The sequence below is a fragment of the Apis florea genome, unplaced genomic scaffold, assembly GCF_048593485.1.
Source record: "Apis florea isolate Af1SG1 unplaced genomic scaffold, ASM4859348v1 contig_3_pilon, whole genome shotgun sequence".
Classification (NCBI taxonomy): domain Eukaryota; kingdom Metazoa; phylum Arthropoda; class Insecta; order Hymenoptera; family Apidae; genus Apis; species Apis florea.
In genome coordinates, this window is record NW_028256870.1 from 218622 (window position 1) to 234312 (window position 15691).

The 15691-nt window shown below is 29.2% G+C and overlaps 4 protein-coding genes across 7 annotated transcripts; 2 read left to right on the forward strand and 2 right to left on the reverse strand.

Moving 5' to 3' along the window:
- Positions 1–2324: 2324 nt before the first annotated feature.
- On the forward strand, positions 2325–3826 carry LOC105736740 (uncharacterized). Its single transcript, XM_086917226.1, has 4 exons — positions 2325–2945; positions 3057–3157; positions 3249–3333; positions 3421–3826. Exons 1-4 carry the CDS (start codon positions 2943–2945, stop codon positions 3694–3696), a joined length of 465 nt encoding a protein of 154 aa, XP_086773352.1. The 5' UTR covers positions 2325–2942; the 3' UTR covers positions 3697–3826.
- l(3)72Dn (UTP4 small subunit processome component l(3)72Dn) lies at positions 3708–7032 on the reverse strand. Its single transcript, XM_003698041.4, has 4 exons — positions 6448–7032; positions 4836–6375; positions 4144–4446; positions 3708–4065 (listed from the first exon to the last, which is right to left on the reverse strand). Exons 1-4 carry the CDS (start codon positions 6549–6551, stop codon positions 3949–3951), a joined length of 2064 nt encoding a protein of 687 aa, XP_003698089.1. The 5' UTR covers positions 6552–7032; the 3' UTR covers positions 3708–3948.
- Positions 7033–7149: 117 nt separating this feature from the next.
- Lfg (Glutamate NMDA receptor-associated protein 1 lifeguard) lies at positions 7150–11734 on the forward strand. 3 transcript variants are annotated; one of them, XM_003698045.4, is made up of 6 exons: positions 7150–7497; positions 8909–8979; positions 9832–9924; positions 10005–10185; positions 10268–10538; positions 10657–11734. In XM_003698045.4, the coding sequence occupies exons 2-6, from the start codon at positions 8928–8930 to the stop codon at positions 11014–11016; spliced, it is 957 nt and encodes a 318-aa protein (XP_003698093.1). In that variant the 5' UTR covers positions 7150–7497; positions 8909–8927; the 3' UTR covers positions 11017–11734. The 3 variants fall into 3 exon arrangements, with proteins under 3 accessions (XP_003698093.1, XP_012348294.1, XP_012348295.1); XM_012492840.3 differs by having other exon boundaries at positions 7156–7497; positions 8897–8979; XM_012492841.3 differs by lacking the exon at positions 8909–8979 and having other exon boundaries at positions 7213–7497.
- Positions 11735–11998: 264 nt separating this feature from the next.
- On the reverse strand, positions 11999–15074 carry Rab10 (RAS oncogene family member Rab10). Of its 2 annotated transcripts, XM_086917227.1 has the most exons (6): positions 14492–15074; positions 13701–14220; positions 13328–13388; positions 13117–13255; positions 12945–13034; positions 11999–12871 (listed from the first exon to the last, which is right to left on the reverse strand). In XM_086917227.1, exons 2-6 carry the CDS (start codon positions 13825–13827, stop codon positions 12686–12688), a joined length of 603 nt encoding a protein of 200 aa, XP_086773353.1. In that variant the 5' UTR covers positions 13828–14220; positions 14492–15074; the 3' UTR covers positions 11999–12685. The 2 variants fall into 2 exon arrangements, with proteins under 2 accessions (XP_086773353.1, XP_003698094.1); XM_003698046.4 differs by lacking the exon at positions 14492–15074 and having other exon boundaries at positions 13701–14300.
- Between the last annotated feature and the right edge of the window lie 617 nt (positions 15075–15691).

Sequence of the window (15691 nt, forward strand, 5' to 3'; positions counted from 1 at the left end):
AGAGGAAGAGAGAGAGGAGGGGAGAATCGGCGTCTCGCGAAACGGAAACAATTCCGAGGTCGAGTCGCGAGATAACACCTCCGTGCAAGGAAGACTGGGAGTGAAAGGAGGACAGGGCGAAGAGACTAGGGTGCATCATCTACGTCACGATCGCTGCCAATGGGATCTAGGATCCAACGACGCTATTGAGGATTTGCATCTCTCGCCTTCCGCGGCGAATGCGGGGAGGAAACGTTCGTGAGCCGGTGCGACGAGAGAACGATGGGAAATCCGGTTGGGAGCTAGTATAGGTATGCTCTCGCGGGTGGCCGGGTGCGACGGAGACCGTGACAGCATATAGGTGGGACGATAGTGGCGGGCAGAACAAGGACAGGTGGCGCGCGTGGAAAGAAGAGAGGCAACGAGAGAAACGGAGCATGGTCGATGTGTCTAGCCTAGCCCGGTTGGCTGGCTGGCTGGCTGGTTGGCTGGCTGGTTCGGGTGGCTGGATGAACCAGGGACCGTCTAGGTTGCGTCTGCCCCGCACAAACTCGGTATTATCTATACGTCTAGACACCCCTGCGCCACCGAGAGAAGACCATAGCGGTTTGGCGCTCCGCTTGTAATTTACAGCGCGCCCCGCCGTGTCTCTACATCTACGATCCCGCAAATTTCTCTTCCCGGCCGTGTCTCTTCCTCCTCTTCGCCTTCTACTCCTCCCTCTCTTCCTTCCTCTCCTCCACCTTCCTTCATCTGACTCTTTTCATACCTATCCTCGCTTGACCCTTGTCCATATCAACGTGCATCCAGATACGCATGCATCTCTCGTGGCAAACGTTGCCCTCGTCGACAATTATCCCCCTTCGTTCGAATGATGCAAAACATCGAGATCGTATGAATGTATTGGGACACGGATCGATCGGCCTTGTAACACGCCTCGCTCTTCAAGAAACGGTAAGAACGGTAAGAACGGAATCGATTGACAGTTGGGATGGAAAAACGGAATATAAAAGCCGTAGAGAGAGCCGTGGTGTGCGGTCGATGGACATCGTGGGGAATCACCGCGGGAATTCCTCTCTCGTCCCTGCCGATGAAGCTCGCGTGCGCGACGCCGCCACTTCAGATATCACTGGTATACGAGCGATCGAGGGGATCACGGACCACGTGAAAAGGGAAGCAGCCGTCAATTGGTATACACGGTGTACACACGAGCCGCGCGTGAAGAGAGTGCGAATATTGGTATCGCGATAACGAACGGGGAACCCCTCGCGTGTCCGAAAGTACGAGCCACCCCAGCCGTGCACGTTATCCTCGAACACGCGTGCGTTATATCGGCGATCTCTCGGTGATTAATGCCAGCTGTTAGTACCAGGAGGCTCCAGTCAATTGAATCTCATCGTTCGACCGCGTATAAGCCTCGCTTCTAGTTGCCTTTATCCGTTCGCTGTAACATCATCGACAACGGTTCGACGTCTTAAAGGCATTTCATGTTGTATGTATATTCTTTTAAATCTTGAATCTGATTTGGTGTTATTTATGGATAGGAATATTTAATATGAATTATTTGAATGTGACTCTTCCTTTTCATTATTCTTACGTATTTTAAAGAAAAAAGTAAATTAATTTTACTGTGCTATACTAATGATATAACTAAAAATTTGTAATCTTTCATCGATAGAAACTTGTAAATGAGCTTTCAATTTGGTTTTATGCATCCTATAACTTGGTTTCTTCGAAACAATGTGATTTCCGTGTTAAGATTTTTTTTCTTTTTCAAAGTTGTGACACGTTTTGTTTGAAAAAGATGTATCATTTATAACTATCGAATTTCATTATTCTTGCCATTTCCATCTTCAATCTTTCGTAAAACATCTTCGTATTATTTAGGCCATCAATTTTCTCGAACAACATTCTCGAGGAAAAAAGAATTTACATGTACTCGAATGCCAACGTCGACACGTAAATAATAAATCCTGTAAATGGAATCGTATCACCATGTTAAGGAAGGAGAAACGAGAAGCTTCCATTGGTTGTCCATTTTCAAAGCTCCAGAAGCTACGGAAAGAATAAAGTTTTCCTGCTGGACCCTGGATACGATAAAATCCTGGCAGGTGCGTAGCACGTTAAACTTTCGAGTTTCGAGGACGCAATTTTCCCAAGGGAATCAGTCCTCGCTAATGCAAGAGTGGTTATAGAAGGAGAAAGAGGAAAGAGGGAGATGGAAACAGGGGTATAAAGGGGGACGATGTAAAAGGAAAGAGAGGGAACTCTGTGCGGGCGGTAACTGGCGACGAGGAGTTTGAGGGTTGAACGAGCTGACGCTTTAAGCGATGTAAGTTACAGAAACTACGCTTCCGACCAGTCTCGGGCGCAGATTAGTCGTAATCTCGGCGCATTGCACTCTGCAGCCGTTTCCAACCACCCTTTCACCCCCGTTAGCTCGAGACCTCACAACTACAAAGCTTTCCAAACCGTTACCTCCTCGCCGAACCAAGACGAACGTGTTAGACGCACCTAAATTCACGTATACCAGAGGCTGCATCGTTTCCATCGTTGCGACACACACACGCGCGCGCACACACATATGCACGCAGACTGTATATATTTGCCGCTGTATCGCCGCTTTGATTATTTCCTGGAGGCTTAAAGCAGCTACGTCTACGCCTTCGTGTGGCTCCAGGTTACAACTCGCGGCGAAGATTAAACACTTCTTGGTTTATGGCCTCATAGCCGGTCCTTAGACTCGGTTTACTGTGGCTCAACGAGATTTTCCGCGATAGTTACCGCTTCCTTTTATACGCTTGTTACTGAAAATCGATAGTCCTAGGTGGTGATCGTGACTTGATACTCCGTAATATCGTCTCGGTGATGTAATAGTGTAGTTAAATCAGCGATTCTTCTTTCCGAGATGATCAGTTTTTATATAAAATGTGTCCATCTTGATGAAAATAGGATAAGAAACTATGGTAACTAGTATAATATTGAACAAACTAAAGGTTTACGCGGATTCTATCTGCAAATCGTTTCAATAGCTTGTTTGCTTCTTAAAGAAAATATTTTTCTTATGTTTTTATAAGTGGTATAAAAAAATGAAAGGCGATTTACAAGATAAGAAAGAAATTACAAAGACCGAGAAAACAAATAACATTAAAAATCCAGTGATTTTTGATAATATTTGGTAATGACTCTTTTTTTAAAAAGAAGCAATTAATTTATTTGTTTAGTTCGTTTAATATTTGATTCAATATTCAATAATGTGTAAATTTCAGCAAGGAAGTTATATTACGAGATAAATTATTCCGACGCAATTGGTCCAGAAAATACGAGCATCTGATGGGTGAATTTTTTAAGAAGGTACCAGTATCGAATAGAAACGTGCGGTGCAGTATCCGTGATGTGCACCATACGAATTTTAATGTGTTCCGATGTCACTGACCGTAGGTGTTGATCGAAGAATGCAGAAAGGAGGGATTTCCGGCGGACACTTTCGAACACAAACCGCCGGAAGATGCGATTAAGCGTTCACCGATTCTTCTGAAACCATCGCCATCCATTCCCAGAACGACATCCGGTATGATAGGCTTACGATCATCTCATCCGGAATACAATCTCGAGTTTACAGGTCGTTGGTATACTTCGCCAAAACATACGATTGAACCACCCACGAAACCTGGCGAATTTCGCGTAGCACAGCAAAAATTCATTTTTCTCGGTTAAATAAACAAACATTTGAATACAATATGGAATATATATTTTGTACACAAAATATTGTATACCATAAGAAATGTATCGAAAAATAAATTGTCCTGATCTTGTGTAGCACAAGTATGATATTGCGACATAAAAATACACATAATTCTTAATTTCCAAGATACCATATCTTTATAAAAAACACGCTAAATGGCTTTGTACAGAATATTAAATCCTAACAAAATAGGATTTAATTTATTTTATTTTTACTATATTTATTTACATTCCGAACCATTTCTGTTTGAGAGTCGGTGGCAATTTTTCCGTCAAAGACATGGGATTCACTTCGACTGCCACTAATTCTTCGTCATTCAACCAGTCTAAGTATACAAGATGCTATAAAAAATAAAACAATAATAATGATTTCTATTATTCTATCAAATTAGAATTACATAATAGTATAATTAAAATTACCTTGTATTTTTTGAGAACTTGAAAAACTTGCTGAGATTGCCAACTTATGAAGGAATTGCTATCTTCATTGAGGTCACCGTTTTCACGTTTTAGAATTTTTGTTTCTCTTTCCGAAAATTCATTTAGTTTGTCAATTATATAAACAGTTGAGTCATCGTGCATTATTATGATATTTTCGTTACGCGGATCAAAAATTATATTCGTTATGGGGAAAGGTCGAGCTAACCATTGTTTAGGAAGTCGACTTTGTAAATTATTCGAAAATTTGGTATATTGTTTTTGCAAAATATTATATTCAACGATCTAAAATTAAACATAAAATAATTCTTTATAAAATATGCGATTTTATAATATTTAATTTAATTTTTTGTTTAATTTTAATATTAAAAGAAAGTTATATAATTATAGCAATAATTTACTGTTTTATGGAAAAGAAATTGCAAGTCAAAGAAAAATTATGTTTTTTATAAGTGATCTAATTATTATATATATCATTTTATAATACTATATTATATATAGAAGATTTTAATATTTCAAAGAAGATAAAAAAAGTATTAAAAATTAATTTATATTAAGAAAATAAATATAAATTATTATATATATAATTATTATAATATATAATATATTAATATTTTCTTAATATTAGGAAAAATCCTTGTTATATAATACATAAAATTAAATCTTTTGCTTACCTTATGATCAGAATATACAATAACTAAATTTAATGTATCTTTTTGAATAGCCATGGCAGTTGATGGGCAACTATATTTTGGCAATAACCATGCTTCAGACATATCATTACTTACAGTTTCACTAATATTATACACAGCAATTCTACCATGATAATCAGCGCAAACAAGATATTTACTATCAGGAGAAAAACACATAAGTCCAACATTTATAATGGATTCCTTGTTTGTATAAAAAGAACCAAGATGCCTTAGATGTTTTTTTTCTACTTTATATAATGTCACAATATTCTTTTTCCCATCATTATTTACTGTTACAAATAATTTTCCATTTGGACTAAATAACATTTTTTGTATTCTGTTTGTAGAAATATCTGTATCATTTCTTAATAATTGTGCATCTCCCTCTATTACATCAAAATTAAAAACTCTAACATGACTGTCAGTTGAATAAACAATTGTTTTAGAATCCTTATTAATAGCACAAGAAATAATGTTTTCATCTTTTTTTGTTTTTAACTGTAGCAATTTTATAGGTTCTTCTTCTAATTGATATAGCATACCAGGACGTATTGATTCTGAAGATACTTTAGTAGATGAACCAAGTCTCCATAACTCAAGAAAATTTGGATATCTTAATAAAATACATCTAGATTTTCTACAAACAGTAGCGCATGGAATCTGAAGTAATGGTGGATATTTAACTAAAACTTTCGGTGGATAACTAGATTGGGCTAAATATCCATCTACACCAGCTGAATATAATTTTCCATCTGCTTCTACTAAAGCTCTTACATCATGAGCATGTAATCTTCTTTCAATTCCTTTTACCCATTGTGGTCTACCACTAGATTTCATAGTTATTTTACAAAAACTTCGTACTACAGGATCAACACCAGCACAATATACAATATTCATATCATGAGACAAAGTGACAGCTAATATATCAGCTGTATGACTCTCATGAGATTCAATTAAAGTACCCATATGTGGATCCCAAAATGATAAACAGCCACGTGAATCTCCAGAAATTATGATATTATCATCTGTAACTTCTAAACACCAGATAATAGTTTCTTTCTTTGCTTCTTTTCTGGATGTTGTCATCTTATGAATTGCATGACCAGATATAGCATTCCAAACTCTAATTGTATCAGTTGATCCTGTATAAATCATTTCTCCAGTATTATCCCATTTAATACAAAGAATTCTTCCCTTTTGCTTATCAAATATTCTCTCATATATTAATGCTTCACAAGTAACAGTAAATGTATTAATATATCCATCTTCAGTACCGACAGCTAAACATGTATTTTTATGATTAACATCCATACACCAAGCTGCACCCCCAGTTACTGCAACTTCACTTTTAATAGATAATGTTGTTAAATTATATTCTGCTACCATGCCATGAAGACCAGTTGAAAATAATCGTGGACCTATCCAAAGAATGCTTTCTACAGAATTTTCTGTATGACCAGGTATTGTACATTCCACAAAAGGTGCATTTCCAACATTCCAAACTTCAATCGAATTATCACTTCTATAAAAATTTTAATATAAATATTATAATTATCTGTAGAATTTAAATAAAAATATATTCTTAAAAACTAACCTTGCAAGTGTTAACCTTTTTGTTTTAGATTCATACGACAAACAAGTAGCAGATCGGGGTTCAAGATTATAAAACCTAATATTATGTATTTTACAACTTGACATGATATTTTTGTTATTTTATAATCATTTACATTAATATTATTAAATTAATTATACAAATTAGACTAAACACTAGAAAACATAACCACAATAATCACACACGTGGATTTTGAAAAAGTCTTTTTACGTTATTATGTTGGTACTTATAATTTTTTTCCATATTTGTAATACATATTATTTTAATTATTTTTTGATGCAATTAAAATTTTTAATAAAAATATAAATATAACTATATATGAAATGAAATCTCTATAATTGAATATTATTATATTATAAAAATTATATTTTAGAACTTTATTGCTTTCTTTCTTCATTATAAAAATAGATTATACTAATTTATTACATTTTATACAATAAATAATATTAAAATTTATTTATTTATCAGTTTATAGAAAATAAATTTAAAATAACGAAAAATTAAGTATTTTTAGATTAAAATCTAAAGATTAATAATATCTAAAGATACTATTAATCTTTAGATATCTAAATAATTAGATAATATTATTAAAAAGATTACAAACGATCATTTTTCAAAATTAAAAAATACACTTACACATTTTTCTAAGAAATTGATTAATGTATGTATATATGTGTATATATGTGTGTGTATATATATATATATATATATACACACATGAATGCATATTACAAAGATGCATATCTTGTTTAACAATAAACAGCATAGTGAAAAACGTATTACGCAAGCGCAAATTGTGTTAAATCGTCGCTTTCCAACGCAATAGTCAACTTACTTCATATCAGTTGCTCGTACGAGATGCAGTCAAAAGTTGATAAGTGGGGAGTGTGACATTTTTGTAACATTATAGATATAATTACATATATAACTCGTACTGCATAAGTTAACGAAATTGACAACATAATCTAATTAAATTATTCATCACATTAAACAGTTGCTCCGTTTAAGGATCTTAAACGTTTTCTAAAAGAGGTAAATAAATTCATCTCATATTCGGCGCACGAATGTGATTATCGATTGAAATAATTTCCAGAAAGTGCGCATGAGTCATCAGATTGACGTGTACAAGCAGTAGTTTGTTTCTCGAATTAATATTGTATATATTAATAAAAAACTTTAATGATATTGTTGCAAAAATGTTTTTCATCAATTAAAAAATATGCTAAACTTCAACGTTTTGTTGCACTAATTGCTTACATGAAAAAAACGTTGAAGTATGTCTTATTGCTACTGTGTTTCGTAATGTTATGTTTATGTGCTTTGCTGACAAAACCATTTTATACATCTCAATATTTATATTATATTAAAATATAATTTATATTGTAATTTATATTAAAATATAAAAAGCAATAATTATTCATTTCCAAACAAGATTCATAAAATTCTTTGATTTCTGCAACGTTTAACTTTCACTTTTTTTTTAATAATTATCAAAAAGCATGCTATATATTTATATTTTTAATGAAAAATATATTTAATAGTAATACTGAATTATAACATCAATGTAAAATTGTATGTAAACATAAATATAGTAATAATTATTAATTGATGTTTCTAATGTTATTTTCAGCTGACCTTAATACTTTAAAAAGTTAATAAAGGTTAATTGTGCTCATATTTATAATATTTAAATGCATGATATGGATATTAATTATCACATGTATTAAAATGTTTTATTAAAATTGTTGGAAAAGTAATAAATTATAATAAATTCAAATAACATATCATTTAAAGACATATTATTTGTATTTATAAATATGAGCAATTTATATTTGTAATATTTGAACTCATTTCAGCATATTTTTATTTATATTTATATTATCTATATTTGACATATTGTCTATATATAATTCATTAATCTAAGACAAAAATAATTGTTTCAAATTTAAAAAAATTTTATAATAATTTTTATAATTTTTAATAATAATATAAAAATTGTAATTATCATATTTTAAAATTATTTATAAAAATGTAAAAACAAAAAAAATTATAATATTAAAGATTGTTTTTTAAACTTTCACTTTACTTTTTTGTATTACAATTTTTTATACAATGTACACATACATGATATAATAATTTAATTTAAAACTATTACTTTTTGTTTATTAATTTAATTTTTTATTACTATTTATCTTTATAAATCAGCATGTTTATTTGAAAGTATTTATCTAATATTAACATTTTTGTTTTAAATAATAATAAAAAATTTTTTAATAGAACTTTGAAAGTAATTTGAATATTATTGAAATGTTATAAATGTTATAAATGTTTATAACTTATATATCACTTCATTTTAAGGTTGTTGGTACATTCGTGCGCTGATGTTCCATTGATGTTCTATTATTGCAACAATATCTCATGATAATAATAGATTCTTTTTCAGTTAAAACAAAAACCAAAAGATGGCAACTTGGCAGAATACACCTGGTGCAGATTTTTATGCAGGGCAACAAGGTTCTGATCTTTTTTCTAAGTTATACACATTCTTTATTATAATATATTATATTTCTAACATGCAACATAATATTTAGCAAACACATCGTATTGTTTGTTTCAAGTGGCAATCATCATTCAAAAATTACCTATTAAACCTATTGATACTTTTATTATCTATGATCATTGGTTAAAAAAAAAAAAATAACAATGTTTGATCATATGTCAATATAACAAGTCAATGTTTAATCCATTGACAGTCCTTGCCTGAAACAATTTCCAATTATATATTTAAAAAAGCAATATGTATTTCAACATATTGTACAAATATATATTATATAAATATAATATAATTGTTATATAATATATATAACATTTTTCAATTGAAATTTAAAGGTTCTAAACTCCTATTCCTAAAACAAATTTTATTTCTATCTTTTTCTTAGTTTTTCATTAATATTGAAATAATTCTTTACCATATCAATCTTTTCTTCCTTGTATATATATATATATTTTTTAAAATATTAAATTTCATTTAATCATTTTATTTAACTTTATAATTTGCATCTAAGTAATAATAATTATATAAAAACTTTAAATATAAAATGCTAAGTAAATTATCTATTTTAAATATATGAAAAATACATTATTATTAAATCTATGAGTTATAATGTATTAAAAATGTATTAAAAATATTACATAAATTATTTTTAAAAAAATTATAAATTAAGATAACATTATATATACAAAGAAAAATATGCACCAATATTTAGAGGCTGTTAATAGAGCACAAAATTTTCTGAAGAATGATGCTTAACTTAGATGAATATTCTATTGCATTTAATATTTTATGTCTTTAAAATTTGATTACAGGTTATCCTCAACAAAATCCTGCATATCCGCACCAAGAAGGATTTAATCCTGGATATCCACCTCCTTACGGAGCAAATCCACCACCACCACCAGGTCAGTTTAATATTTTTGTTTTTTTTTCTTCTAATATTCTAATTTGTTTCTAATGCTTATGTTCTTTTTTTCATTTTCAGGTCCTGGTTTTATCCCTCCAGGTGCACCTCCTTACGGACAAGTTCCACCACCTGGCTTAATATTTGGTACAACACCACAAGCAGGCATGTATGGATCAAATTATGCAGAAGATCCTATGCAATCTGATGATATCAAAGGATTTGAATTCAATGAGAAATCCATTAGAAATGGATTCATCAGGTATTATTATTAAAAATACTCTATATTTTATTACTAATATGTTCTATATATTTATTTCATTTTAATTTTTATCTCTTTTTAGGAAAGTATATAGTATACTGATGTGTCAACTTTTGATCACAGTAGGAATGATTGCATTGTTCCTTTATCATACTCCAACTAATAAATTCGTAATGACGCATCCAGAACTATTTTGGATTTGTTTTGTTTCAACTATTGTTTTGATCATATGTATGGCTTGTTGTTCCAGTGTGAGACGAAAAGCTCCTATGAATTTCATATTTTTGTTTTTATTTACAATAGCAGAAGGTTTTTTATTAGCTACTGCTGCTTCTACATTCAAATCTGAAGAGGTAATTATGTGTATGTGTGTGTATATTATTATAATATAGATATATATACATAATGCGTCATATTTCTTAATTTATATTTCTTATTAAATAAAAATGAAATATTTTTCTATATTTACAGGTATTATTGGCTGCTGGAATTACTTCAGTTGTTTGTCTTGGATTAACATTATTCGCATTTCAAACAAAATTTGATTTCACTGGTCTTAATAGCATACTCTTTGTTGCATTATTAATTTTCGTAGTGTTTGGAATATTTGCAATGATATGGCATGGAAAAATTATGACACTAGTGTATGCATCGATTGGAGCTTTACTTTTCTCTATTTATTTGATTTATGATACACAAGTAATGATCGGTGGTAAACATAAGTATTCTATTTCTCCAGAAGAATATATCTTTGCAGCATTAAATCTTTATATAGATATTATCAATATTTTCCTTTATATTTTAACAATTATTGGTTCTTCGCGAAATTAAATATTGTAAAATATATTTTCTTTGTTGCCGAATTAATGTTTAATGCAAAATGCTTTCATTCATCATTGTTCTATTTTGACTCTCTTTTATTTGTATATAGAGAGTTATATTACAAATATTGTATACATTACAAAAACAATGAAAGATAAAAAAGTAGCAGAGAGGCAATAATTTCTATGGAATAATAGCTTTTACACAATTTTCAAAATATAAATAACACAGAGAAAAATTATATTATTTTAAAGTTGAATATCTAGTCTTGTAAGACAAATAATTCCTATATCTATTAAAAAAAAATAAGCCAATTGTTATATAATTAAGAATATAAATAGGCTTATAAAAAACTTAAACATAATTTATATATTTACTCATAATTTTGAATTCATTTTTTTTATTAAAAGAGAGTATTATTTTCGTTTTCATTAAACTTATTTAAACAAATATATTTTATTTTGTAAAAAACGGTTTATTATTATTATTTAAGAATATGAATTCCGAATATTCAATAAATAATTGATTTAATTGTTGCAACATATAATATGAAATACATTTTGACGATATTAATGTCTGTGCGTTAGATATAGTTATAACACTTAAATATAATTCTAAATTATCCTAACAATGTATACATGTATTTATTCATTATATGTGTTAGAAAATAGATATTATATTATTTGAACATATTTGCATAATAAAATAAAAATTTCAAAGTATTAAATAGTATTACTATTTTTTTTTTTTTTTATTATACAATTTCGTTTTATTTTTGATATTGCAATGATTTGGCTGTGATATGTAAACATATAAATATATAGTATTATAATATAACAATAATGTAAGTAATAATATTATATGTATATATAATTATCAATAATTATTATTTCTTCATGTACTGATATATAATGATACATAAAATCATTTTCCTTATTCACTATCTGTTATTATAATTTATATTTATTGCAAAGGGAAATAAAAACAGTTATTTCGAAATCGTGAATATTTATATTTGTAGTAAATTAGTCTTACACAAATAGGATAAAAGCTCTTGATTTTTAAGCTTTCAAATTTTAACTTAAGATGTAAATAAGCATATATAGTGCAATGACCGTATGAAAAAGCATTCACTTAAGTTTTTTTAAGATCAAAGACGTCCACATTCATTCTCACTTTTCTCATTATGGTAACAAATTGCAGCCTCATAACAAACAAATTCCTAGTTGACTTTGTTCGTGGAACAACGCATGGAATTTTATATGGAAAATAAAGCTCCATCAGAAATATATATTATTGATTTTTTTTCATTATAAAAGTTATGATAGAGCTTTAATGCTTGGTATACATGCAATAGACACATTTATAAGTACAATCATATATGTGACAAACAGCATTTATAACCCACCCTTTAAAAAAAAATCCAGGTATAATTAAAAAACTTCACTTTCAAATTAGAGTTATCTCTTTTGTTTTATACTTTGAATTAAATTTAGATATATTTTTATTAGAAATTTTGTCAAATAACTTCAATCGAATTTGAATTAGGCAGTGTTGTGAAGAGTTTAATTATACTATTATGCTTTAAATTATGCTCTAAATCTATCCACAAATCTATTTTGAGTGGCACGAGCTGATATATATTATATTATGCGCCATTAAAATAAATAATATAAGATTAGCAGCACCGATTAGAATTTCTTTCCACCCTTCGATCAACTGTTACTCTATCAGGAGCATCTTGTGGTTCTTTTCCATGAGTTTTTTCCAATATTGCTTCAGCTAATTCACTAAATGCACGATCAATGTTAATATTTGCTTTTGCAGATGTTTCCATAAATCTAATTCCATGCTCTCTTGCTATCTGAAAGAAAATATTAATTTATTATCTTGTGATATTTATAACTTACATATAATTTAAATAAGTACTATTTTACCGCCTCTCCTCTTTCTGTGCTAACAACACGTTTGTCTTCCATATCACTTTTATTTCCCAATATCATTTTTTCCACATCTTCATTTGCATGCTAAAATGATAATTTTAAAAATGTAATATACGTAATAATGTAAATGTATTATACATAATAAAAAATTTATTACAATACTTACTTCATCAATATTTCTTAACCATTTAACAATATTTTCAAACGTTTTTTCATTAGTAATGTCATAAACAAGCATAATACCCATTGCACCTCTGTAATATGAGGTAGTAATAGTATGAAATCTTTCTTGACCAGCTGTATCCCTGAAAATACATACATTAAGGGTTGTTTAGCAAATATATATATATATATTTTTTTAATATTCCATAACTTACCATATTTGTAACTTGATTTTCTTTCCTCTTAATTCCACTGTCTTGATTTTAAAATCAATACCTAAGTAATAAAAAGTATATTGTTTATTTATGTAACATACTTCAGAGTGTATTAAAATTTATTTATATAAAACAATCAACTTTGACAATAATGTTATCAAATAATTATTTTAGAAATACAAATTTCTTTATATACTTAACAAAATAAAAAAATAATTATATTTCAATATTCAATTATTCATTGTTTATTTTCAATTTACAATATCATATTTTTGTCTTAGAAGCATAACCTACTATATTGAAAAGAATTTATAAAATAACGGTTTGATTTAAGAAACGTATGAATAATTATTATTTATAACGGTTCTCCTACCTATGGTAGAAATAAATGTTGTTGAAAAGGCATCATCAGAAAATCTAAACAATATACAAGTTTTGCCAACTCCGGAATCACCAATTAGCAATAACTTGAACAACAGATCGTATGTCTTTTTCGCCATTTCACTGTTGCTCTGCGTTAACGAGGCGCCGAAGAAAATAAAAAAGATTCAAAATCGTAGAGCACAATTAACAGTTTTCCAGATAATGTTTCAAACATCGAATGCTATGAACGATTATAGGTTTCAAGGTCGGACGAGGGCGCGTCTCGGTGTCTCGTTAACGACGGAAAAACCGGTCACAGGGGCTGACTATTAAAAGACAATACGACGTCACACAACAGAGCAACACGCAGAAGCATCAGGGTAACTTTGCACTTTGCGTTCGACCATAAGACTGAATAGATCAAATAACATTTACTAATATGACCGCTTCTTCATTACAATTAGCGGTAATCACAAAAGTCTACCGGGTTCAATTGCGAATATTCTGTCTACCACGGGAGGTCACCACCACTGCAAAAATAATTTTAAATTATTCGGATAAATAACGGGATAAATATATAAAATTATTGCTTATTTTATCGATTTATACTACTACCATTTACATATGATTATGCATCATTTATATTAAATTAATACTTATTGAAATAATATTAATACTACAAAATATAATGTATTTTTTTTTATATTTGAGATATTATAAAATTAAAATGATTTGATCATTAATACATTAAAAGTTAATAAATGATAAAGTATGTTATATATAATTAAAATGTTTCATTACGTTTTTATGTATTTGTAATATTATTTATGGTGCATAAATATATTGATAAAAGTTGTATAGCATAATATTCATTTAATATTCACATGTGATTTTAAAGGATAGTAATAGCAAAGAAATTATAACATAGATTTCTTATATCGTGCATTTTTTGATCACGAGAATTTGGAAATCAAATTTCTTTATCATTTTTGTATCACATACTACATTATCGATTCAGTACAACAAAAGATTGTAACCATCACAAATTATAGAATAATTGAGAAACGTACTTATTAATTGATTGCCACGATATAGCGATAATATTAGGAAATCATATTAAAAAAAAATATTAAAAATAAAAAAAAATTCTATTTATTCAACAATCAATAAATGAAAGTCGCCTTTATTATAAAAAAACTGATATATAAAATTAAATTTAAAAATAAAATTTAAATTAATAAATTTATATAAATATTTTACATTATTATGATCATAATATTGAAAAATAAAATTATGTTTTCTATTAATAAAAATTATAAACTAAAATGATCGAATCATAGGAGAAGATTTTTCTCTGAAATGAATAAAATAGAGTAAGAAATACGTATAAATGCCGTTTTTTTAATGCTTTTAAAAAGATATTTCTTTACCGAGATGTACCAACATTATATTGCAGTACCAACAAAAAAAAAATCAGAGCAACGCCATCTAACATAATCTACTCTAACTACGTAAACAATATTATCATTCAAAGATATAACGAAAAAAAAATCTTACATCTTATAATTTTAAGGTTTCAAACGAGAATATTATTTATCACTTTAAGAAAAAACAAAATTTTATCTACGAAAAATATAATCGCGCTCGCAGCCAATTAGCTCATATTATATATAATAAAATATATAATTGTATCAAGAATATTAGCTATACGATGATATAATTATATATTGTATATTAAATAATATGATTTCCCAGGTCTCACCGCTTGGAGGTTGCTGCGAATTGGAGACCCACCCTAACCACGACGTCCCATCCACCCACCATTTGAACGAAAATTTATTTAATTACAAATAAATTATCCTTTCGATGTATATTTGCAAAACGTTCAAACTTTTGATCGTTGTGCAATATCAGTAACAAAAGGAGTTTAGAAAAAAAAAACCGACGCGGAAGACTAAACCTGAAAAAAAAATTTAAATCAAGAGACTTTCCATCAATATT